The 27,220-nt window shown below is 38.3% G+C and overlaps 1 protein-coding gene across 1 annotated transcript in view; it reads right to left on the bottom strand.

Moving 5' to 3' along the window:
* Positions 1-742: 742 nt before the first annotated feature.
* The window catches only part of LOC110465614 (neuropeptide Y receptor type 5-like), a 65,415-nt gene continuing 38,937 nt past the window's right edge, over positions 743-27,220 (bottom strand). The window contains exons 2-3 of the mRNA XM_021521560.1: positions 7,889-8,104; positions 743-1,548 (exon numbers count right to left, since the gene is read on the bottom strand). Of these exons, the coding sequence (XP_021377235.1) occupies positions 1,318-1,548; positions 7,889-8,104 (447 nt within the window). The 3' untranslated portion in view covers positions 743-1,317. The remainder of the gene's footprint in view (positions 1,549-7,888; positions 8,105-27,220) is intronic.

Below are 27,220 nucleotides of genomic sequence, written 5' to 3'. Positions count from 1 at the left end.
AAATAGAAATAACTCGTCTAACTGTTGTATAGGCGGTCACTGTGACTAGCTAGTCTGCCGCCTCTGATAAATGCTCGTAGATTGATTAGGGATAAGTTAGTTCCATGCACGACTTACATGTCCGCCATTTTACGACCTACCGGAAATAGGACTAGTCATTTCTCTGTTGTCTGATAGATATCCGTCGCGCGAGAGTGGTTTTTTTTTGGAAGTAAAGAACTTAACTTCCATTCAACTCACCTTGAATTACGCTGAAACATGGCGTATATTTCTTTGTTTAAAGATATTGGTTCCATTTGGAGCCGTTTCAAGATCGGTATCCTCTTAAATAAAAGTTGTTACACGGAATCAAATCGCTTACCAAAACATGTGAAAGAATACATTATAGCTATCTAGGGATACTATGTTAATAGAATCACAGACAGATGGAGCCGGGTTTGGGATGTTGCAAAATATCATCTGGAGATAGACATTTTCCATTCTTGTGCGAGGTCTTGGTGATGCAATATTCATTCGTAGCTATTTGACATGTGAATCTCGGTTATCTCTCATTTTGAAAAACGTCGTCAACCTAAACTTAATGCCACCTATGGTTCTAGAGAGATTTTGGGGCCCGGGATAAAACAAATGGCTGTAATTTCAGACCATACATCCTAAATGTTGGTCTTTTTTTTCAAATGAATTACATTTTAATCTTATTTTTTTTATAAAAATATGATAAGAAATATGAAATTGAGTTTGTTTTAAATAACAAAATCCGAACATTTCCGGCATTAACACAGGAAGTCGATCTTACGAACAGGCGAATCGTTTCATGGTGCTGCCATGCAAATCGTTGGCAACAAAGAATTCGAATATTCTACAAGGTGAAAAAAATAATATTGACCCCTTATTAAAGTTGTTACGAGTGTTCGGATATTTTACAATGCCCAATTGTAAAGGAATAAAGAATGCGTCCAGATGTCGTTGCATTTTTGTGCACTGAGATTGGACAGACAGAAAGAATGGCAAAAGGGTAAGGCAAGTGCGTGAAGACACTTGGCCCACATCATGCAGCATCGTAACTCGTACTCACAACGTGTACTCAAAATGTAAACTATTGTACTCACATCAGCATTACTATACACGCGCATGTATTGATGACGTCACTTATTGATGACGTCATTAACGAGATTTCATTGATAAGATATGAATCCTTGGAAGTAGTTATGGCTTGGATCTCACGTATAACCTGAGTGTTATTTATCACTGTTAAACTCACGGAATTTATACATGCTTCCAACTGGAAGACGCTTTCCAGCCGGAACAAGATACACGTTAAAAACTCTTCGTTGATGAGTTTTTTGTCACCGTCGTTTTCGACGTTCGGCCGTTTCTGTAGTCTGTGTTACTCCGTAAAAGTCCTTGGATGATGTGACTACTTTTCTCGTAGTCGAACGCGTCATCTCGCACGTGACCACGTGACTTCCATTTAACAGCTCCGTGACGTATACGTTTGCCACCTCTAACATAAGGGCAGATGGTGAATATAAGGGTCCGTAAATCAGCCTGGAAAAAATCAAACAAACAGCGATATCATTAAAGATTAATAGTTCGATATTGATATCACAAATCACATACAATGTGATGATAAATGCAAAATATGAGGAATTGTTCTGAAGTCTACTATTCCGTCTTTGCGTATTGCAGAGTTATCTTCTCTTGTGAGCAGGTATTGATTGTTGTGAGTTGTGGTTTGTGAGAGTAACGTCGTCAATTTTTGAGAAAACGACGTAATTTTCTCACACAAACCAATGACGTAACAATCAATACCTACTGACCAGAGAAGATAACTCTGCAATACGCAAAGACGAAAGGAACCCCAACATCCCACCCCATGATCTAGCGTGGCGACTAATGTGAGAACCCCTTAGGCTTTATCCCACTGCATGATCATAGGAGGCGACTAATGTGAGGACCGGGTAAAAATTGGATTGTTTTTCCTTCCGTGTCATCTGCTCTCATACATTTTTCCGATAACACAAGGCCCTTTAACAATCGGAATGCATTGAGTCCTTGGTTGCCAAAGGACGCATATTACAGGACATTTCAGATACTGTAACTGACTGATTTCATATATTGCAATACCAAGGTTCATAATACTACCCTTCATTTAAGCATTGAATTGCTTTCGGTTTGCATTCATAAGAAATATGAATGCCCACTGGGCAAAGGCAAATTCAATGAAGCGCAACCTGTTGGATTTGCATTTGTCCAGGTGGAACTTGTCACGAAGCATATTAGGATGGTAAGTGGGTATTTCTATATTTTNATTCATAATGCCTATGAATGCCAATTGCAAGCAGTTCAATACTTATATTTACCATTTTTGGAATCCGTTCATCTTCATATGTTCAATTACGTTAATTCTTGATCAAATCAATTAATAAATCACCTGTTAAACTTTGGTCTGCAAACACTTTATGGAAATGTAGAGTCTGTTCTTTAATGTGCTATCATAAAACATACTTAAGACAATATTCGTTCGGAGAAAACCCAATTTACAGCATTGTGTTTCAGGCAAAATATTAACGATATTGGTTCAATTAAGGCGATGTGCATATCTGTATCTTATGATTAAGCGTCTGTCGAGATATTCCGCTAGATCCATTGATACAGATATGATAAGATACATTGTACGATAAGGGATTGTTTTGATATTGTCGACAATGGGAGTCAATTAGGGCCAGTACGATAAGGGAAGTTGTACTTTGAGACGTTAGAAGTTGTACTTTGAGACGTTAAAAGTTGAACTTTGAGACGTTAGAAGTCGTACTTTGAGACGTTAGAAGTTGTACTTTGAGACGTTAGAAGTTGCACTTTGAGACGTTAGAAGTTGCACTTTGAGACGTTAGAAGTTGAACTTGGAGCCGTTAGAAGTTGTATTTTGAGAAGTTAGAAGTTGTACTTTGAGAAGTTAAAAGTTGAACTTTGAGACGTTAGAAGTCGAACTTTGAGACGTTAGAAGTTGAATTTGAAGACGTTAGAGTTGAACTTTGAGCCGTTAGAAGTTGTACTTTGAGCCGTTAGAAGTTGTACTTTGAGCCGTTAGAAGTTGAACTTTAAGACGTTAGAGTTGAACTTTAAGCCGTTAGAAGTTGTACTTTGAGATGTTAGAAGTTGAACTTTGAGATGTTAGAAGTTGAACTTTGAGACGTTAGAAGTTGCACTTTGAGACGTTAGAAGTTGCACTTTGAGACGTTAGAAGTTGTTCTTTGAGACGTTAAAAGTTGAACTTTGAGACGTTAGAAGTCGAACTTTGAGACGTTAGAAGTTGTAATTTAAGACGTTAGAAGTTGTACTTTAAGACGTTAGAAGTTGAACTTTAAGACGGTAGAAGTTGAACTTTGAGACGTTAGAAGTTGCACTTTGAGACGTTAGAAGTTGAACTTTAAGACGTTAGAGTTGAACTTTGAGCCGTTAGAAGTTGTACTTTGAGAATTTAGAAGTTGTACTTTGAGACATTAGAAGTTTAACTTTGAGACGTTAGAAGTTGCACTTTGAGACGTTAGAAGTTGTGCTTTGAGACGTTAGAAGTTGTAATTTAAGACGTTAGAAGTTGTACTTTAAGACGTTAGCAGTTGCACTTTAAGACGTTAGAAGTTGGACTTTGAGACGTTAGAAGTTGAATTTGAAGACGTTAGAGTTGAACTTTGAGCCGTTAGAAGTTGTACTTTGAGCCGTTAGAAGTTGTACTTTGAGACATTAGAAGTTTAACTTTGAGACGTTAGAAGTTGCACTTTGAGACGTTAGAAGTTGTGCTTTGAGACGTTAGAAGTTGTGCTTTGAGACGTTAGAAGTTGTACTTCGAGACGTTAGAAGTTGTACTTTGAGCCGTTAGAAGTTGAACTTTAAGACGTTAGAAGTTGAACTTTAAGACGTTAGAAGTTGGACTTTGAGACGTTAGAAGTTGCACTTTGAGACGTTAGAAGTTGAATTTGAAGACGTTAGAGTTGAACTTTGAGACGTTAGAAGTTGCACTTTGAGACGTTAGAAGTTGAATTTGAAGACGTTAGAGTTGAACTTTGAGACGTTAGAAGTCGTACTTTGAGACGTTAGAAGTCGTACTTTGAGACGTTAGAAGTCGAACTTTGAGACGTTAGAAGTCGAACTTTGAGACGTTAGAAGTCGAACTTTGAGACGTTAGAAGTTGTTCTTTGAGACGTTAAAAGTTGAACTTTGAGACGTTAGAAGTTGAACTTGGAGCCGTTAGAAGTTGTATTTTGAGAAGTTAGAAGTTGTACTTTGAGAATTTAGAAGTTGTACTTTGAGACGCTAGAAGTTGTACTTTGAGACGCTAGAAGTTGTACTTTGAGACGCTAGAAGTTGTACTTTGAGACGCTAGAAGTTGTACTTTGAGACGTTAGAAGTTGAACTTTGAGACGTTAGAAGTTGAACTTTAAAACGTTAGAGTTGAACTTTAAGCCGTTAGAAGTTGTACTTTGAGACGTTAGAAGTTGTACTTTGAGACGTTAGAAGTTGTATTTTAAGACGTAATGACTTAATAATGTAGAGAGTCCTAGCACAATTTAAAAAAAGAGGTAAAATTTGTTTGGCATTTTTCTATCTTGGAGCTTTTCGACCATTCCCTATAGTAAAGAGTTATATAAATGAAATATGTACATGTAAAATTCCTTTTTACGCCAAGCCACATGGATTCTATTCAAAGACCTCATGATTATATAACAAGGAATGTATCCGCTGTGTTACCAGTCATTATTTATATGTCATTGACATATATATTTATAAAAATATTATTGTTTGTATGAATATGGAAGAAATAACATAAAATCTGTAGGAAAATATCTCCCAACGGATCTCTCTACATTAAAAATGATGACTCCGCGAATCTTTTCGACAGAAAGAGAAAGGTAACCCTGTGAATCATTTTGACAGAAAGTATAGGATGTTAAGGAAAAAAAACGTCTCGCCAAAGACATGTTTTGTCTGTCTGTCACTCTCAGTATATAGTATAAGTCAGTCCATCAAGGGGAGGTAACCCTGAAAAACATTGGAGGTGCTATCCTCACAAATGTGAAGCTAAGAAGTCAAATTTGGTTTTCAAATACATCGTGTAAATATTTAATTAAACCTGTATGTTTCCGTGAATAAGCCACTATGTTCGTGTCGGAAGGACGTGACTTCTGACACGCTGTATTCTCTGACAGCTTTGATTTTAATATCATGATCTGTTTACACTTTCACGTGCCTATGACGTAATGATGACGTGTAATCTGGGCGTGTCAATCTTATCTTAAAAAGATCTGTCGTCAATTGTTGAACTAACAAGGTGTAAATTCCCCTGGTGTTGATGATTCTACATATTTATAAAGACTGCTATATATTTTAGTGTTAGTGATATCGGTATTCATAAATATCAAGTCATTGATTGTATGATATCTTCTTTAAATAATTTTTTTCTTTAAAAAGCCTACACGTGCGGATAACCTTGTCTGCGCATGACATGTTGATCTTAGACGCCGGCATGCTAACCCTTATCATACACTGATTTCCTTATCTATACATGTACATTGTATATGTAAACCTATCTTAAAAATAAACTTTATAAATTGAGATTATCACTAGATTGGCGCTTGGCATGTTGATGTAGGGTCGAGGTTATATTAAGTACATAGGTAAATATGATCACGCTCCATTAAATAATAAGATAGTTCATGTACATGCTCGATAACTGTGCATGTCTGTCTTCACTTTCTGTGATAAACATTTTTATAAGAGATACAGTTAAAATAGTACGTAAGACTGACAATTTCAATCTCTAAAAGGTCCCGTGCTATGCAATCTGATCATCTGACGTCTCAGATTCCAGGAGTATAGTGCGCGTATTGATATATGAAGTGCATGTTCATGTATATTCATTCACGCAATAATTGTGGCATTGCTTCTATTACAGCCTTCTATTACAGCCTTCAATTCGCCTTCAATTCGCCTTCAAACGCATTTCATATATTCTGCTTAACATTGACCATCATGACTCCATACCAATGTTAAATTCGTTCTCCGAAAAAAACCTTGAACCGAACATTAATGGCGAACAAAACAACGCCGAGGACGGGATAGTGATATTATAATGGGATAAAATGGCGCTCAATTGTTCGGAACTACTTCCAGATTCAGTTATTCGATTAGATCAATAAATAACAATCGATGGGTTCCAGCTAAATAAGAAGTTCGAGGTCTTATTACAGGGGTAATATAACATCTTATATGACCTGCAAACACGCTTTATCACTATAGTAATGTTCACCAGGTTTTATTACAATGTATCAATATTGATACGATAAAAAAAACCTGTCCAATAAGACCGCCCGGCTAGGCAGAAGAAACGTTTCGTAATTGACAAGTCGTATTGACAGTTTGTGAACTCGAGTGGACAAGTGACAGCTGTAGAGAGGTACCGGTATAGGGAGGGAAAACTAACTGTCAAGTATTTCACAAGTGTTGGATTGCAATCACATTTAAATGTGACAAATAGAAAATAATCTCTCCTGTGTTATTTAGAGGGAGGAATTTCAACCCAAGGGTAAGATTTTTCAAAATTAATCAAGGGGCTTTTTCTAGTGTTACACTTAAAAAATCTCAGCCTAGAGAAATCCCCTCTGTGAGTAAGTTTTTGAAATTAAATTAATCAAGGCGTTTTGCCGAGTGTTGAACTTAAAAATTCTCAACCTATAGAGAAATATGTAATCTCATTCCGGGGGTTAGATTTCTTAAATTAATCACGGGGTTTAGCCAAGTGCTAAACTTCAAAAAAAATCTATGGGTTTATGAATCTCCGTCTGCGTCACATAGGGGTGATGCTATTTTGCTCTCTCGCGATTTCTTCCCAAAAAAATAAAGTTGTGATGGAAAACCCATGCACCGCATCACCAAGGACGGGTGAAACGTATGACAAAATTGATGACGCTTCACTAGTTATGCTGCATAAAGTGATGACGCGATGATGACATTTTCAGGTTAAAAGCGCATGTGAGGTATCTTTCTCTAAGTAGGTAAAGACAAGTTTATCTTTTCTGTAGAAAAAACAACTGCAATTCACCGGTAAGGTGTGGGAATACATGTTTTAGTTTATTAAACCTAAATAACCGTTTTAGACGTGTACTGTATATTACTGTAGAGTGTACAGAGCCTCTTACTGTGTCCTTATATCAGAGTTAGCGAATTCTGGTTGTGATGACTGGTCCTTTACATGTATCATGCTTGTACATGTATGTGCTTTGTATTGAAAAAGAAATATTTGAAGCTTATAAAAGCCAATTAGAAAATATGCCCCCAACCCTTCGGAAAACCGTTTGTTTTAATAGGAACGTCGCAGGAGGTAGAATACATTATTATAGGATGTGCTTCCATTGAATGACGGAAATTGACTGTGAGGGTTGTCTTATTGCTGTGGAGCCAACCAGCCCCACAAACCAACAATAAAACATTTTCTTCCGGCGTGAATTAACAAAACCTCATGTACGAAATTAGTTATTTTACAACATGTATATTGTCTCATCAGGCGAAGTGATGCTAAAACAAGGAAGATAATGACAAAAAAACGGAAAAGAAGTCGTGAATAGCGGACCAATGTGATTCGTAAACAGGTGCCCCCCTACATGAATAGCAATCCGTCTTTTATGAATGTATCACTTCAAATTAGACCTATACGCCCAGATCTGCCGTCTAAGAGTGCTCGTGTACTTTTGTGGAAAAAAACAGTTCTTGATATTACACGTTTATTATGGGAAATACATGTGTTATTATCTTTTTCTCGGGTTCATACAATCACATTTTCACCTCAACGAAAGTCGATAAATGAAAAAATGCTGAGGTCGAGATGACTTACCCTATAACTATTGTTCATGAATCCGTAGATGATGGGGTTAACGAAACTATTTGACATGGCGATCCAGTGAGCGAGGAAATACAGGATGTTGAGTGTTGGTAGGATCTGAGAATCGGCCTCCAATCCAGGATTGAAGTCCAACACGAGGATAAATAAATGTAGAGGTAGCCAGCACAGACCGAAAAACGTCACAATGGTCACCAGCATCTTCACGATCTGACAAACAACAAAACAATGATAGATTTAAAAACACGTAAACAAATTAACAATCAAAGCTTTAATAACACGTAAACATATAAACAATTAAAGATGTTGGCTTGCTGTGAATAGCGTAATTTTCGCGAGTGTACTCGCAATTAATTCAAGAAGAGAGGTGCTCGCGAATTTTGATACCTCACGAATATTTAGTCGACTTTCGCTATTTAGATGAATTTTGAAGATCAAAAGAGTGAACAGAACAAATTTTTGTATTTTGAATTTATAACGTGAAGTCGTATATTTGACGAAGTATTATTCAAAGGTAGTACAATTTGAAAACAATCAATTTTATTATCATCTATACGTGTTTCTTGAGCTTTTGTATATTGCGTACATGACTGTAGGTAGGGGGGGATACAATGTCACTTTCTGAAACCTGGGGTATGACAACACTATCTTCGTGATACTATTTCACTTACATTATAATGTATACTGTGATTATAGTTCCAATTTAACAGATCTTATTAGTCATTCTTCGCCATGTCTGATGTAATATTGAGTTATTTTATATTCTATTTTTATCAAATGTCAATACGTTTCCAGATGTTACACCGTACCGTGTACATACTTTTGCGCTGACATGCTACTTGAAAAATAGATGCGAAAATTTCTACATATCGCGAACATTTTTTTTTTACATTAAAAGCATTCTATGTAACATAAACATGTTGGTGGTGTTTTTACGTTGGCGGTTTTCGTGGATAAATAGGAATCGCGAAGGTTATAAAGCGGATAAATCACTCGATACCGGATGTCAATAGATGACATCTGGCTGGCGTTTACATAGAGCCACAAAAAGGAGTACCCACAAATATAGCATGCCGTACAGTAACTGTCAGCATCTATATGAGGTTCACTGCTACATCAAAGAAATTTCTCGATTTTTTCCCAACATTTCTCATTAATACATCTTTTGTGGGGTTTCAATTTTTCGATCTTTTGATATTCTTTATTTATGGTCATTTGTAGTGATTCTAGATTCTTCAACGCCTTTAATGCTGTTCCTATAAAGGTTTGAGTTATTTTTATTACGGCTGTCTTCGTGTGTTGTACGACCTATATTATGATCATTAAAACTGCAGCATGAGTGTGTTATGCCGGTAAGATGCGTTTCTATGAGCGTAATGTTTGCTAATGGCGCGGAACTATGTAACAGGGTCGTGAAACCTGAGTATTCGCGAGTAAGCTGAGTTTTTACCTGATAGTTGAGCATACCGGTAAGTTAGCTTTAATGTTGTAATGAATACCCACTTTTTAATGCTGTGTTCTCTAGAAAGTACAGGTAACCTCATCCTTATATTTTTTTCTTGCCGTTTTAAGTAACTTTATACTAAATATATCTAGTTCAATTAAATATATCGAGTTCATTTTGTACTAAATCATCTAGTCCATTTGGTATTAAATATATCTAGGTTATTTTATATTATATATATATCGAGTTCGCTTTGTACTTAAATCATCTAGTCCATTTTGTACTAAATATATCTAGTTCATTTTGTACTTAAATCATCTAGTCCATTTTGTACTAAATATGTCTAGTTTATTTTGTATTAAATATATCTAGTTCATTTTGTACTTAAATCATCTAGTCCATTTTGTACTAAATATATCTAGTTCATTTTGTACTTAAATCATCTAGTCCATTTTATACTAAATACATCTATTTTATTTTGTGCTAAAAATGTCTAGTCCATTTTATACTAAATACATCTAATTTTTTTTGTACTAAAAATGTCTAGTCCATTTTGTACTTAATATATCTAGTTCCTATGTACTAAAATAGATCTAGTTCATTTGTACTAAATATATTAAGTCCGGTTTTAGTAAATATATCTAGTCTTCTTTGTACTCAATATATCTTGTATACATTCGTTTACTTCGGTCCAACATCCCCCCCCCCCCCCCCCCCCCCCCCCCCCACACACACACACACATTCATTCCCTCCCTCAACACGTATCTATCCTCTTTCTTTCGTTAACAGCTGACGCTGATTGTAAAACCTCTATATAATACCCCTTGTTTTATTTGCCACCCTTTTTAACATGTCGTTTGAAATCCTCCCTCGTCTTTCCGATTAGTTGATGCTTTCGAAATTTGCCATTTGAAGTACAGTGTTTTATAAACCATTATGAAATCTTGATTAACTCTTTAAAGGGAAAGCCTTATCTATTATCAGATCAAACATGGCCGAAAACTGGGGCACCATGATTAGTTTTACAGTTTCCACTAAATGGAATTCTAATTCTTCGCTTCGTTTGTTTTCAAGAACAAGACCATCGCTTTTGTGCGAATGACTCCCTATCATAATGGCGGAAATAGCTCCACGCGTACATTCGAAATTAATCCCGAGGCGCGTGAAACGGCAGTCGATATGGAAACAGGACCCTCGGACACCGCTAGTATTGATAATGTCCCGGACACTGGACATACCCCAGGTTTGACCGCAAAGTAACATGAGCCCTGTCCAGGGAATGTCCCGTCTGACTAACCCGGAATTCGGTCACGTCCAGTTGAACTTACTGTGATTAATCGATACCTAGGTTTGGGAGAGAACGATCAGCGATCGCGGTGGTGTCTCGTTACATGTATGTGAGCTTTGATGGGAAATTCTGCTGGTAAATTATTGGCGACATGGACTTTACGAGGCAATAACAGAGAAAACAAATTTTGATCTTTTTATTACGAAGTTTAGTGTCATCGAATTGCCAAATGTCTGTACAGAATGCCGTTAAGGGGTCCATTGGGTGTTGTATCTGTACATACATGTAACACTATTTGAGTTACTCCAGACACATTTTGAGTTATATATTTTTTAAGTTTTTAAGTTTTATGGATTCCAGAATTTAGGCCACGATCTTCATTAATTCTCAAATAAACAAAAGTTGTGACAAAACAGAAATTAATATTCCCGTGTTTGAATTTGTTATTTCGATGATCGTCTGTCACAATGGGGGTGTTTGTTTCATGATGATTACAACAAACAACGTGTTATTGATAATTTACAGCGACTAATAGATAGTTGCCTCTTGTCTACAAAACAACTATTGGTTTTCTTAAAAAAAGAAACGCAACGTAATATCGCGTAAACAGTTACAGAGCGTGTGTTATGAAGATGAGAAATTTGAAGCATTTAATTGCTATTATGTAAATGTAGTTACATTTAATTGAAATCGCAGCGTTGCACAAGGATTCGGCGTAAACATTTCCCTGATATGGAAACAGTCGTAACACATTCTCCACATTGAGAACAAAATATCTCTAGACATCCTGATTTGCAAGGTCATCGAGATCATCAAAATTTACCCGGGTCAAGGGAGGTTTGGTTTGCTTTACGTCCTATTAACAGCTGTGGTCATTTTGGTGGTGGAGGGAAACCAGAGTACCCGTAGAAAAGACACTGACCTGCGGTACGTACCTAGCGACTGCCCCACGTAAACCTCGAGCTCTCGACCCATTGGTTGAGGGCTAGTGATCGTAGGCGTGGTCTGTGGTAGGAAGCAAACTATTTCAAGCTTCTTTGTAACCGAGATTATACCGAGAGTGAGAGATATTTTGGACATTGATTGTGAGTGTCAGTTATTGTGGACAAGGAAATCGGGCCAATCACCATTATCGATGCATATTTACTTTTCAATGATGGCGCACATTTACAACCTCTCAAATCGTAAGGTTATATTTTGGGCCTTCGGTGATATTTATTCAACAATCATCATTCACTGAAATTGACTAAATGCATTTTACTACGTCAAGACTATTACACGTAATAAACGTTTCTTCAATCAGAAAATCGTTGTCCTGTTTTCATTTAGGCTATTACTGGATATTGACAGTATATAAACAAAATCTGCTCTTTCATTCCAACCGTTCATCTACTTTGCACGTTTCCGAAACCTCTAAAAGTCTCTTCGACCTTAATTATTTTCACATGTGGATATTGCATGCGTATATAATTGACATGCGCACGACATGTCATCGAGATTGGCCAATGAAAACTGACGTAACAAACAGAAGTGGCAGAATACAAGATGATGAGTGAGATGATACGTGTAAGATTCTCTCTGTGCGAGCTTGTTTAAAGTACACAAATAATGGTACGATAAAAGCCAAACGATGCTGCCTTAAATATAAATTTTAAAATATATTGCTCATTTGCAGCTGTGTTGAACGTTGATTATACCTGGTAATTGTTTACATATTCGCTAACACGTGTTCTTGTCTAAAACAATTCAATAAAACACATCTTCATCTGATTTCAGGGAGATAAATTATGTAAGCTGTAAGCTTTCTTTTAAAAGACGTATTTTTGTATGATCATTGCTGCTATTAGTGAATAAATTCAAGAGAAACCTCCTCCTTCCTCTCTCCGTCCCTTCCTCCATTCTTTATTTATTTTATCTTATTTCATTTCTTATTTATTTGCTAATTTTACGGTCTTTCCTTCCCCTACATGCTTAGTAATAAGAAGTCACGCCCATTTCCTGTACTCAACGCCCATCAATAATAGGTGGTCCCTCCCTTCCCGTTTCACGACCATTTATGTAGCGGAGAGCCATTTGTTTAAGTCCGTGCAGACTTCCTGGTCATAATCCTGCTAACTGACCACTTGTCTGACGATTAACCGAGGTGACCATTATGTAAGAATGCTGTTCCTTGTAATATTCCCACACTCCATGGATGAACAGGGCCAGTGCGCATCTCAAACCAAACACCATGCGTATAGCCTCGGGTATGTTATTAGCGTAAATCATTTGTTTTCGTGAGTTTTGTTTGCGATTTTCATTTAAACGACTCAGTCGTGATGATTTAAAATTATTAAACAAATGTAACAGGAGAGAGAGAAAATGTAACGGCCAGACCGGGGTTCGAACCAGGAACACTCCGAACTCTTGACGGACGTTCAACCGATTGAGCTACCTGGTCAACGATCATTGACCCAGTCCATTCCTCCCTCCTTTCTAAGGCTTCGCCCCCGAAAACACAATTATTTACAACCAAAGTTCGAGTATCCCCTTGCTAAGCGTACTCCTAATGCTTGAAACAAGGGTTGGCAAGCTCGCCAGTTTTGTAACAGGAGAAAGAGAAAATATAACGGCCAGACCGGGGTTCGAAGCCGAGACCCTCCGAACTCTAGACGGACGCTCTACCAATTGAGCTACCTGTTCGCCAATGATCGACCCAGTCAATCTTCGCGGACCCTGCCAGTTATATATTGTAATACCTCATCTTTATAACAGCGTATCTGATTAGACGATACTGGTTACATGACGGGGCAATAAAACATCATGTTGCCCTTATTCGCTCAAGTTTTCCCTATCATATTTCCCTTATTTGAAGCCTCTCTAGAAAAACCGTCAAGAGCCACCATAACCTAGTTCCGAATGACGACAACAATGGTGCGCTAACCTGATCATTTCTGATATTTTGTTACTGTTTTTGATCTATTGATAAAGAAATATGCATTGTCCTTATGGTAGGCAAACATGATTCTTTGTTTCTTATAGGTTAATCATGTTAATCATGTTAATCATGCGAAGCCCGAGTTAAACACGATTAACCTCGGAGAAACAAAGGATCGTGTTTCCCTACAGTAAGAGCAGTACATGTGTACATGTCACTAAAGAAGAACTATCTATTACTCCATGGCACTGACCCTATATAACCCTACCAAGATTGGATGATACATTTTGTATTTCTTTTAGCCATGACAAGCGGGCTTCATGTAATTGGTCACATTCCAATTAACATTCATGCTGACTATGAATGCCAACTAAAAGCAATGGAATGCTTGAATATTCCCATGGAAATCATCATCACAGGTTTTTTCTTTCATACGCGTGCGTGTTTTCCGAAACAGAATGATTAAATTAAAACCCCGCAAATAATAACATTTACACAGTAATACATACTTATGTATATCACAGTAAATAAATCATCTCGTATACGCCTATTGTTGAAATAGCGTCAAAATATCATTACGTGTATATGCAGCGCTCACTTGTTAGAAGCAAGCAGAAATTACAACTAGTATCTTTGTCTACAACGGGCATGTATCCAGGCTCTACTGCCTGCTAATGAAATAAAGAACACTGGTGATAATACCGACAATTGATAGGCGGTTATCTGCCCCTGACTGTGTTACCGTCACACAGATCGTGCCAGTTGTTCACACAATACTATGGCACCAGCAGCCTTAACCTCCGACAGACGTATGGCGGAATGAATACCAGTTATTGTTTGTTAACGCTGTTTGTTATTTTATGGTTCGTTTGAGGAGCCTGCAATTGTCTTTGTGATGTATTACATGATGTATTACTGTACCTACGTCAACGAAATGTTTGACTTCAAGCTCCCAGGTGTATTCTCATCACTCAGATCTGAAAACAGCACCGGCGCGCGAATGGCACCGAAAGCAATGCGTTGAAATTCAATTGTTAACTATTCCAGCCAATTCCTAGATATGTCTTACATTTAATATCTCTCGTTTAAATGTCATAGACACGAATAGGACCAATGTCCGTTTTGTTGATTATAAAGATCGTTTAGATATCAACGTTTTCAGAACCATACAAGGTGAGATACCATGCTACCACGTCCATGTTTTGATACGTTAGTGTAGTGGCGCTTTAAACCGCCGCCATCGTAAATAACCAAACATATCATGGGCTCATTTGTATGTCGAACCCGGCCAACGACTACCCGATACAATGACATCAGCAAGAAGATTTTTTTTTATTATTATTTATTTTTTAATCCTTTTGTTACAGGAGTGATCGAATACTAAACCCGGAAATGACTGGCAGACGACATGATGAGATATTATATGAACGGAACATGACACCGACGATGCCCGCAAATGTTTTGCGTAAAGTGTTAAAAGAAATATCTGTCACAATAATATAATATACAACGTTTATATTTGTGGTATGTAAATAAATATAAGACATATAGCTGAATTATACATGTGTCATATTACAAATTACAATAACAGGGTCATTGTTCCATTGTTATGAAGCTGTTTACTAACTAGATATCGAAAGTGGGTCTGCCTGCACTTTGACTTCGCTATTCTACCACACAAAGTGATTTCGGGAATGTTTGAGTGCCACCAACAGGTCTGTAGCAACCTGAGCAACAAATGAGCGTACTTTTTCGTAAAGATTGGACATACAGGTTTGTGAGTTCTCGGGTTCTCATTAGAGTTGGCAAGACTTAGACCTAATCAGCACAGAGCCAGCATGGTGACGACTATTTCTCGTGAATTGGCAGTCCTGACGGATGTGGGAGGGCGCTGGGGATAAAACTCTGATGCGATGTTAGAGGGTACAGGGGAGTGAACTCTGACGCTATGTAAGAGGGAACAGGCGAGTGAACTCTGACGCGATGTTAGAGGATGTTAGAGGGTACAGGGGAGTGAACTCTGACGCCAAGTTAAAGGGTACAAGGGAGTGCACTCTGACGCGATGTTAGAGGATGTTAGAGGGTACAGGGGAGTTAATTCTGACGCGATGTTAGAGGGTACAGGGGAGTGAACTCTGACGCCAAGTTAAAGGGTACAAGGGAGTGCACTCTGACGCGATGTTAGAGGATGTTAGAGGGTACAGGGGAGTGAATTCTGACGCGATGTTAGAGGGTACAGGGGAGTGAATTCTGACGCGATGTTAGAGGGTACAGGGGAGTGAACTCTGACGCTATGTCAGAGGGTACATGGGAGTGAACTCTGACGCTATGTCAGAGGGTACATGAGAGTGAACTCTGACGCTATGTTAGAGGGTACAGTGGAGTGAACTCTGACGCTATGTTAGAGGGTACAGGGGAATGAACTCTGACGCGATGTTAGAGGGTACATGGGAGTGAACTCTGACGCTATGTTAGAGGGGACAGTGGAGTGAACTCTGACGCTATGTTAGAGGGTACGGGGGAGTGAACTCTGACGCTATGTCAGAGGGCACAGGGGAGTGAACTCTGACGCGACGTTAGAGGGTACAGGGGAGTGAACTCTGACGTTATGTCAGAGGGTACATGGGAGTGAACTCTGACGCTATGTCAGAGGGTACATGGGAGTGAACTCTGACGCTATGTCAGAGGGTACAGGGGAGTGAACTCTGACGCTATGTCGGAGGGTACAGGGGAGTGAACTCTGACGCTTTGTTAGAGGGTACAGTGGAGTGAACTCTGACGCTATGTTAGAGGGTACAATGGAGTGAACTCTGACGCTATGTCGGAGGGTACAGGGGAGTGAACTCTGACGCTATGTCGGAGGGTACAGGGGAGTGAACTCTGACGCTATGTCAGAGGGCACAGGGGAGTGAACTCTGACGCGACGTTAGAGGGTACAGGGGAGTGAACTCTGACGCTTTGTTAGAGGGTACATGGGAAAGATCACTGACAGGGAATATGGGGTGCAGGTGGATGGAGTTCTTAAACGAAGTGTGTGTAGTCGCATGGGGAAAACTAATGGTGTGTAAAAGGGCGCAGGGGTAGGAACTCCAATTGGGGGGCGTAATGGGAGGAACTTCTGAAGGGGTAATTGTAGGTTACGGGGCGTAGGAGTGTGCAAAGACGGAAAGTCTAACGGATTCCGAAAAAGCACACTGAGGAGAAACTCTGATTGGGTGAAAGAGGGCGCAGTGAGTGGGAATTATAATGGGGTGTGGGAGGGCACGAGGGGAGGAAACTGTGAAATGTGTGAGAGGGCGTTAGAGGAGGGGACTATGAAAGGTGTGAGAGGGCGCTAGGGAAGGTGACTGTGAAAGGTGTGAGAGGGCGCTAGGGAAAGTGACTTTTAAGGGTGTGAGAGGGCGCTAGGGGAGGGGACTGTGAAGGGTGTGAGAGGGCGCTAAGGGAGGGGACTGTGAAGGGTGGGAGAAGGCGCTAGGGAAAGGGATTGTTAAGGATGAGAGAGGGCGCTAGAGAAGGTAACTGTGAAGGGTGTGAGAGGGCGCTATGGGAGGGGATTGTGAAGGGTGTGAGACGGCGCTAGGGGAGGGGACTGTGAAGGGTGTGAGAGGGCGCTAAGAAAGGGGACTGTAAAGGGTGTGAGAGGGCACTAGAAGAGGGAACTGTGAAGGGTGAGAGAGGGTGCTAAGGGTGCTGGGGGATGGGGCGCTACATCTGTAGGGGAGGGAACTGTGATCGTGTGTGCGAGGTCGTTAGGGGAGGGGACTGTGAGGAATGTGAAAGGGTGCTACATATGTAAGGGAGGAAACTGTGATCTTGTATGCGAGGTCTTTAGGAGAGGGAACTGGGTGTGTGTGTGTGCGTGTGTGTGTGTGTGTGTGTGTGTGTGTGTGATAGGGCGCTATGGGAGGGGATTGTGACAGTATGTGAGAGGTCGCTAGGGGAGGGGACTGAGACAGGTTGTGAAAGGGTGCTAGGGGAGGGGACTGAGACAGGCTGTGAGAGGGTGATAGGGAAGGGGACCTAGACGGGGTGTGATAATGCGCAAGGGGAGGGACTGAGACAGAGTGTGAGAGGGCGTTATGGGAGGGGACTGAGACAGGGTGTGAGAGGGCGCTAGATGAGGGGACTGCGAGGGGTGTGAGAGAGTGCTAAGGGAGGGGACTGAGATATGGTGTGAGAGGGCGCTAGATGAGGGGACTGCAAGGGGTGTAAGAGAGCGCTAGGGGAGAGAGCTGAGATATGGTGTGAGAGGGCGCTAGATGAGGGGACTGTGACGGAATGTGAGAGGGCATTAGGGACCATCTATAGGTACATGAAAGGGCGTGGGAAGGGGAATTTAGATTTCATATAAGAGAGCGTGGGAAAGTTATCTCTGACAGGATATGGGAGCTATGGAGAGAAAAGATACTCTACCGTGGTATGGGAGGCGAGGGGTATATATAACTTATCTTTTATGCATTATAAAAATTTGGCGTGGGGAGGAGGAAACAGAGGCGGAATAGGGGTCACGTGAGGTGTTCTAGAGGAAAGGGGAGGCAACTATGAGAGAGTAGTCGAAATGGGGGATGTGGAGAAGGAGGGGACAGGGAAGACAGAGGAAATAAGTGGAAAGTGTCTGGCAGACATTGTTGAACTGTGGCCAGCGTAGAGGTCTGCAGCCTGTGGTATGATGGCTATCGTCAAACCGTTGGCATATACACCGTAACTTCGTAAACAAATACGTATCTTAAATCATATTTCGTGTTATTCTGGAATTTGGCGTCGAATTTTAAATGACAAAAGGAAATCAATACTTCTTTACAGACAATCAAGTTTTCGACGACTCAGCACTTCATGTTGGCCATTCTGTAACGAATCAAGTTAGCTTCCAGATAAAGGATTGTTTTTTTCCAAACTGCTATCAATTACGTCACCCTAACTTGGTTGTTTCTTTTCGTTATTATATATATATATATATATATTGTAAAAATCAGTGTGAAATAACAAATTGCAAAATCTCGGCTAATTACGTCAAGAATTGGAATCAAAACCACGAAACTCGAAAGTTTACAGGAATGGATTTAAATTTTAATTATATGACATGCATAACCACGGATTCACTACATTGTATATAAGTCCGTGGTATAATGATACATCGAGATCTGTAAAAGTCGATATATCGAGAACTTTAACGATACACGACGGTACTTATATGTACACAGCGAGATATCGGGAATGCTTAAATGCATAACAGAACGACACCGAGAATTGTAACAATACAAAATATAATTTGTTCATGTCGAGAAACCGCGAATGTCATAATACATAAAGGTATCCTATTTATATCGAGATACCAGGAATGGTAAAATCTTTGTTTTGTTCGAGAAACCGGGAACTAAGAAATACTTGGCAATATTAGATGACACATCTTGTCACACAGGATCACGTGGAGTGTCACGTGGAGTACGTGGAGTGTCACGTGGAGTGAAGAATTTTGATATTGACTAGGTCTTACTATTTTTGGAAACAGCAGTCAATTTTCAATGGTGACGTTACAAAGCCTTTTACCAATGGAGTGTACTTTCCTCAGTACAATTTTCATACATTCGATCATTTTTTATCATAAAAACATTAAAATCTAAAATAGTAATTAAAGGCTTTTATTTCAGTGAATATGGGTTTGTATCGATGTGAGCTATTGAAAATTGTTGCAACTTAAGGCACTTTCATTTTCTAATCGAGGTAACGTGAACCTATTAAAATATTAATCAAAAGTTTCAAAATCACGTGACAAAAAGGAATTTCTCCTGTAAGTACATGTTTCGATATCATTTTCTCTTAATTTCGATTTCAATTTCCGATAGGACACTTTAGCAGAGAGTTATGTTTCTACTGTAGACAAATATCTATTACAGCATCAAGTAGATGAATTGTCTTTGTTTCCTTCCAATATGCAAACAGACAAACTACGATGTGTATTTAATGTTGTACGTTTCGTTTTTAGACTTATTTCAACAGTCACAGATTGTAAGACAACCAAATTGAATTTTGCTTCAGAAAACTGGCGTCATTGAGCAAAGCGTCGTGTTTTACTGCGATCCAGTTGGAGATCGTAAAACTGCTATTTTTTCAAGTAATACAGTTTCCATGGAAACCTATTAAACATTGTCAAGAATTACGACAGTATCACGAAATTGAATGAAGTTTGCGGGATTCACATTGGCCGAAACAATGGCTGATCCGGCCGAAAGACAGCCAGATCAATATAAAAATGATTTAACGGTCATTTCTGAGGCGAGTTCCCAGAAGGGAGGGAAGATTGGGCTGGGTAGAGGGTACTTACCGTTTTTGATGCTACGTTATCTAACATTTTCGACATGCTTGTTTTCGACCTTTTGCTCCAGATAATGAGTTTATGGCAAATAAACTGGAACATCCTCCTGTACCTCCGTAGCCCATATACTACACATTATATATACCGGTCGTTACTCTCGAGGAAGGAATCAAAATCCATTCATCTTGTTAGACCGCTACGCTGTTTGACATTGAAGCATTTTGAACGTTGCAAGACGTTCGACTGCGATTTTGAAGTAAGCGTATTTATCAAACAATCGTCTTGTTCTAATGACGCAACATAGTCATCTGTCTTTCATACGCATGATATATTATGTATGTATTTCGAGCAGAAGATTGTAAAAATAGCAAATTTCCATTGTCTAGCATATTACGACGGTTTACAGCAATATAATTGGACACACGTTATAACAACATTATTAACGCCTTTTCCAAAAACAAAGCAAGGGTTCTAAGTTTTGGCAAAACAAAATGACACCAATGACAAATTGGTATAGTAAAAAGTTAAAAAAAATTAACAAAACATAATTCATTTTTATTTTATCTGTTGCTGGATTTTATAAAGTTGTGTACATTTCTAAATATTGTTTGTTTGTGTTTACGGGTTGATACTATTTACCATAAAAACGTATATCCAAGTTAAAATCGATATCTTGTTTTTTTTTGTGACGCAGTTAATTGTTAATTAAATTGTTTTTATTTTGACGAATACTAAGTTGTTTGAAAGTTGCTACTAATTTAAGTCAGGAGAATTATTTGTATAAATATTCTCATCGATAATAAAAAATCTAGAGTTAAGGTCTAAACCGTTTCATAGGCGAATATTTGAAGGTTAAATTACTTATACTTGAAAATCTATTATTTGCAATTTCAAAACTATTTCCATTTCTCAATGGGTATGGCGGTTGTTGTTTTTTGACCGTTTGGGGTAAAACAGAAATACCAAAAAATCTGGTGCAAGGTTGTTCCACACTTGTAGCTGTAGTTTTTATATTTAACGTTTTTTCAGGAAGTGGTTTTAGCCAAATTTCAGAGTGTAGATTATTGTATCTGTATACGAGGATGCGACCTGATTCACGTTGGACCTTATTCAGCTAGTTTGATTCAAACACAGTGCACCCATCCCATACACTTGAGCATTCATAAACGAGACATCATGATTGTGTGTAACGTCATCATGTCTCTTTATGCTGTGTAACGTCATCATGTCTCTTTATTGTGTGTAACGTCATCATGTCTCTTTATTGTGTGTAACGCCATCATGTATCTTTATTGTGTGTAACGTCATTATGTCTCTTTCTACAAAGATATTTTGCTTATGAGTATGCTGTAACAAGGTATGTTGCAAATATGTATATCGTCACAAGTTCTTTGCTTACAGGTATGTGTATAACGTCACAAGGGAATTTTCTTTTGTGTTAAACGTAATAAGATATTCTGCTTATGTGTATGTATAACGTCACAAGATATTCTGCTCACGTGTATAACGTCACAAGGTCTTTTACTTATGTGTATAACGTCAAAAGATATGCTGCTTATGTGTATAACGTCACAAGATACTCTGCTTATGTGTATAACGTCAAAAGGTCCTCTGCTTATGTGTATAACGTCACAAGGTATTTTGCTTACGGGTATAACGTCAGAAAATCATTTCTTATGTGTATAACGTCACAACATCATTTGCTTTTTCGTATAACGCGTCACATTGTCTTTTTTCTTTCTTTTTTTACTGAGTATCACATTACAAGTTCTTTCTTTATGCGTTACAATAAATGGGTAAAAAAGTTTTGTTTTTTTGTTATGTGTTATTCTTTTGTTCTTATAGTATTTTGTTATATCTGTGTATTACGTCGGAGGTAAGACAAAATGTACCGTTAACAATCTATTCATAGAACGAGAGTTCACCAAAATATCAAATGGCTATTGTGGCATGGTCTTTTACGAGACTAATTCCTGTATCTGCGGTATGAGTTAACTGAATATAACGAGCACAACCTTTCCAAGACAAAACTCTTTAAAACATTTTCTGACCTGGGACATGTCACAATTATGGTGTTACTGTGTTATGTAGTAAAGTCCGGTGGCCATTTGTTATTTACCTCTAATATCAGATCAACGTATATCATAAATCTAACATCTCTAATTAATTCTCTAATTGTATAGCCAGTGCGTACTTAATAAATTCATCCCTAATTAAGAAGGGGTAGGATGGACATTGTCCGTGGCCTTGTATCAAGTATCATCATATAGCTATCTCCGGTCGATCCCTCGCCGACATAAGATACCGCGTATCGGTGTTTCAGGAAGACAAGGGTAGCCTGTCAGAATCATTTCCAACCGCCGGACATTGACTGTCGGTTTAATTTAGAATGACAGGTTAATAGAACGACCCGGCCTGTAACTATGTACTCTGATGACGTCAGTCGCTTACAGACCGTCTTAGTTGGCTGGGATCCGACGGCACGCGAATCCAGCTGCACGTGCATTTGTGAGAAAAGTACTAAGGACTAGGTAGATACTGTGAATCGCGTCTATCAGATAGAAACATGTTCAGCCTTTTGTCAGGAATTTTGTTTCGTATGTAAGGGGCCATGGTATGTATATTTCCCACTAAACCTCATTGTTAGGGTCACTTTTGATGTTCGGGACGACATACCTCTTCAGCAGTCGTAAACTAATATCTAGAACATGTAGTCCGCGAACAACATCACAATGCACAGACTACCATCTTACATAGAAACGTTTAAATATAGAAACAGTTTTGTCTGTTTATTGATCAATTATGAAATAACTAGCGCCAACTCTCTAAGTTAATTATCAAGTCTGCATATTTTCAGTGCAATATGGGTCATTTTCCGGTTTTAAAGTCAATACACAATTGCCGTATGTGTTCAACAATACCCGATTTACAATGGTTTTACTTGAGATTCTAAGCAGGCACAAAACTATTGAAGAGATCAAACCTGATTTACTATATCAATGGATTTTCGGGGACATTATGTGAAAATGTGTTTCGGATTGAAAAGAAATGTCCGCCTTGTAAGATTAAACCGTTTTGTTAAAAACTGATCAATATTTATCATCAGTCGCTCTTCGATGTTTAGACAGTTCTAACACTTGAATGTCATCAAATCGTTTGGATGTTAATATTGTGCTGAATTTGAAACAAAATTGCGTCAAATGGACACATATCTGGAATTAATGGGAGTTTCTTGTGTGACGCTCGACTTATCAAAAAGCTAAATGGAATATTTTGGATAATTTTAATGACCTCTTTTTCGCCATTATATTTTCTGCCCGTTTAAGTGTCTCCCCTTAACAGAATAGTCAAACGACACTATCGTGACATCAGCTGTGGTGACAGAGTTAAAATAAAAACAAACAATGCAAAGATGATTTCAGCGATAGGCTGAACGACGCTTCAAGCAGGATACCGCCATAACAAGTTATCATCCGGTTCAAAATCAGTAAAATCAAGACTCACTTTTCAAGATAAGGTATGCTTTTAAAAATAGTTGTTCACTTTTTTTTCAATTCCTTAATCCTGCTACAAATCATTCCATACATTCTTAAGTTATCTCAATCAAAAGGCTGTTGAAGACGTCAACGATCGCTGTCCGAGCGAAGCGCCGCCTGTCATCTTCGTCTGACAAATGTTTGTTTTCATAACAGAGCCAGTAAAACGCTCTTTCAAAGTGTTAAATGAGCTTGGATAGCATATCCCATCTTTATTATCCTGCGCAAATGTTCTGTGATAAAAATCTTTTATTTTTATGGGGTTTTTTTGTGTTTTATTTTGTTGACGTTTTTGTTTAATAAAAAAGGAAATATCACTGTGACCTGTTTGTGGGGTTGGATTCTGGACTTTCTCGTAAGCTGACGATGTGGATGCGCTTAACATAATTCCGTTTATTATTATTAATAAATCTTTTAAACGATATTGAAACTTTGAATATGTTTGTGATTCTAGTATTTATATGATGATTTGGTATCCTTATAACGTAATTAAAACTATTAATACCAATTTTTATTTTTAATATATGGCAGATGGGAACTAGGCCTCATCACTTCATTAAGATAATTTGACTCTGAACTAATTACATCAAGACGGATGTCGAGAGTTTTGTTTGGTTTTATAATGTTTAACGTCCAATTAAAACATAGCGTCATTTAAGTACGCGCCGCCTTCATGTGTGTAATACGTCTGTGCTGGAGGCGGTATGTTAGTGTACATGCCGACTTTAGAGTGCTACCTCACTGAAATACCATGCCGAAGGAACACAGCACACTATCTCGTCCGGTCACATTATACTGAAAACGGGAAAATCAGTTGTTGCGATAACCCTAAATGCTAAATGTTAAGCAGGAAAAACATCTACAATGTTTAAGGACTTTGGTATGTCCCGGCACGGAAACAAAACCAAATGGGTGGCTGTCTAGGGAGACACCGACAAACTGATACAGTAGGTAGGAGAGAAAAGGAAGGATACAGAGCAACAAATGCAATGAACCCCCCCCCCCCCCCCCCCCCCCCCCTTCGGATTCTGCGAGGGAACCCCACAATAGTCGCCTCTTACAATCACTCATTGGGACACAGCATATTTGTCCATTAGAAAAATCCTCCGCTTACATGTACGAAATGTTACAATCCGTATTCTGTGTAGACGAGGATTGTTTGGTTTGTTTCTATTAACAGTTATTGTCGTTTAAGGGCTGCCAGGTTTTGGTGGTGGAGGAAAGCCGGAGTACCTGGAGATACCTGCGGAACTACCTAGCGACTACCACATTTAGAACCCGCAACCTATACAGTGCTGGAAGGCCCTAGTGATCATAGGCATAGGGTAAGTGAATATGATTAGGAACCCTGTAGGGCAGTACTTTGCGTTTTACCGATAATTGTATTACTTAATCCTGTGACATATTCTATGACCTTTTAATCTCGTTACGTTACTGAGTAAAGTTCTCTGTAATATCTTAATATGAGCACGATATGACAACAGACACGTTACGCCGCTCATTTGCATATTTAGTGACGTAATGTCTGGGCGCAAGGTTACGTGATAACCACATGAAGGCGATTTCGTTATACTCATAATTGCGTCTATCTTTTGTCAGGCAAAATAATGTAATTTGTGGAAGGAAATTAAAAGTCTCCTGCTTGCAAGTGTTATTTTGTGTGTCTGTATCTTAAACATGACGATATATCAAACACTTTTGATTTACCAAACAATTCTTTGACGAAAGCCAGTGTACCGTTACATGTTTAAAGGGGAGTTGATAACTCTATAGAAGCGTCTATCGCTCAACAACCTGCATACTGTCTCGTGTCTGCGCGAGATTGCGTGTTTGATTGAGTTTCGATATAATATATGGCGTTGTAAGTCGAACAGAAACCTAAACACACAAATAGCTTTGTCCTGCATGACAACGTGACGAGAGATTTCGTCTGGTGTGTGTCTTTCTAAGGGATTCTTGTGCTATAACTCACCAACCATTATTTTAGAACTTTCATGTTATTCAGATATTCGAATGCTAAATAACAAAATCATTTCATTCTCAGTCTATTTTCTTAATAATTTTGGACTGAAGTCTGAAATGTCGGATGCTGCTCTTTCTTTTGTGTAACACAATCACTTACTTTATTTTAATTTTGATGTTGTTTTTTTTAGTTTTCGGTACATCCTCAAAATACAGACATAAATATAAAATTTATTTATTTTACAAAAAAAATGAAACAAATTATCTCAACTTATAATAATCACTCGGATGTTAGCGCGTGGGGAGTCATTATTTGGGAGGAAACCGGAGTATTCGAAGAAAACCCAAATGGTAGGGTAGGTGACCCCATACCTTTTCAAGTCCGGTCAGGGAATTAGACCCCGGTCGCCTTGGTGAAAGACAAGTGCGCTATCGAATGTGCCACCCGACAACTCTTAATTGAAAGTGTATCAAATATCATTTTGTCCGTTGATCAAATGAACACAGCAATGACTGGTAAAACCCAAAAATAAGCCTACAATTCACACAGAATGTTACAATTGATGCCTTTCCAGCTTGTGAGAGTGTATGAGAGAGTTCTGGTAGTTTAGCCAAAAAACAGGTTAGTATTTGATTATTTTTTTTATTATTTCTTAATTTAACTGTTTTGAAAATCTCAATTCAGAAATCGCCTTTATTTTTCATTTTGCTATTGTTAAACTGACCGTAGAAATAAATTGCCCGCAAAAAATAATTGAACTCAAACCAGAAGTTGTAAATAGAATACCAACACAAGCTGATATTCCGACGGTACGGTTGAGTTCCGGAAACGTTCGTCTATAAATTGAAGAAACCACAGGTGAGTCTGCAAACGCCTATTATGTTTACATGTTCCCCCCGTGTACCGTGTTTCTGTATAGTGCTTCATTAAGATGCTATCAAATTAATTAATCAAGGCCAATTCGTTAAGGATGCATCCTCCTGGTTGATTTAAGCGAATTTTCCCGCTTTAGATGTACCCTGACCTCAAACTTCCGTAGTGAGTCTAATTTGATGAAATTAATATAAAAAAAAAAAAATAGCATGCATGTTTATGTTATTGAAAACAAACTACAGAGGTTGTGTTTATACACTGAACTGATTGCTGAATATCGATTCAAATGTATATCTTAATGGGAATCTGTATCTCTCGGCACGAGACGTACTGGGTGACCTCTGTCGGTACCATCTATATGTATTCCACATGCTGCGTAAGTATGGACGAGAGTAATATCGACGATGCATCTTTGTCACTTTCGGTAAATTGCTTTGTTATCCATGACAATGTGAAGTTTTGTGCACTCGTTCACATCATACACCGTCTAAACTTTCTCGAGTCGAATGGCAGAGTAACCATTTTGCAATTGTAAAAAGAAATCTAACCTTAATAGGATTACATTATATCTTTCAATTTGTGGTGTAATGATAAATCGAAAGTAAACACAAATAAAAAATAAATAAAAAAAAAACGCCATGGAAGACGCTACTGGGAATCTTATGCTATAACTTATATATCATTTTTTTATTATCAAATGAATAATGTAATACATGTACATGTATTTCCATTTCCGCATATTGTTTCTGTGTTTAGAAATGCGAGTGTGACTTCTGGAGTAAAAAGTTCATTTCTCTGGATACCTTAGTACGTACACTTAATGTGTGTACTTCATCACGTGACCTGTACATTCTTTTTGATGTAGCATTCATATTCCATTACATATTTTGTTATTTGAAGTGAAAAAATAAATAAATAAAAGATCCATTTGAACTTGAAATTTGAACAGGAGTTTAAATATATTTAAAGCATATAACTTTAAAATTTC

This window comes from Mizuhopecten yessoensis, unplaced genomic scaffold (genome assembly GCF_002113885.1).
Source record: "Mizuhopecten yessoensis strain PY_sf001 unplaced genomic scaffold, ASM211388v2 scaffold11093, whole genome shotgun sequence".
Lineage (NCBI taxonomy): Eukaryota > Metazoa > Mollusca > Bivalvia > Pectinida > Pectinidae > Mizuhopecten > Mizuhopecten yessoensis.
The sequence above is the reverse complement of the archived record's forward strand: the minus strand, read 5'-3'. Positions and strand labels throughout refer to the sequence as shown.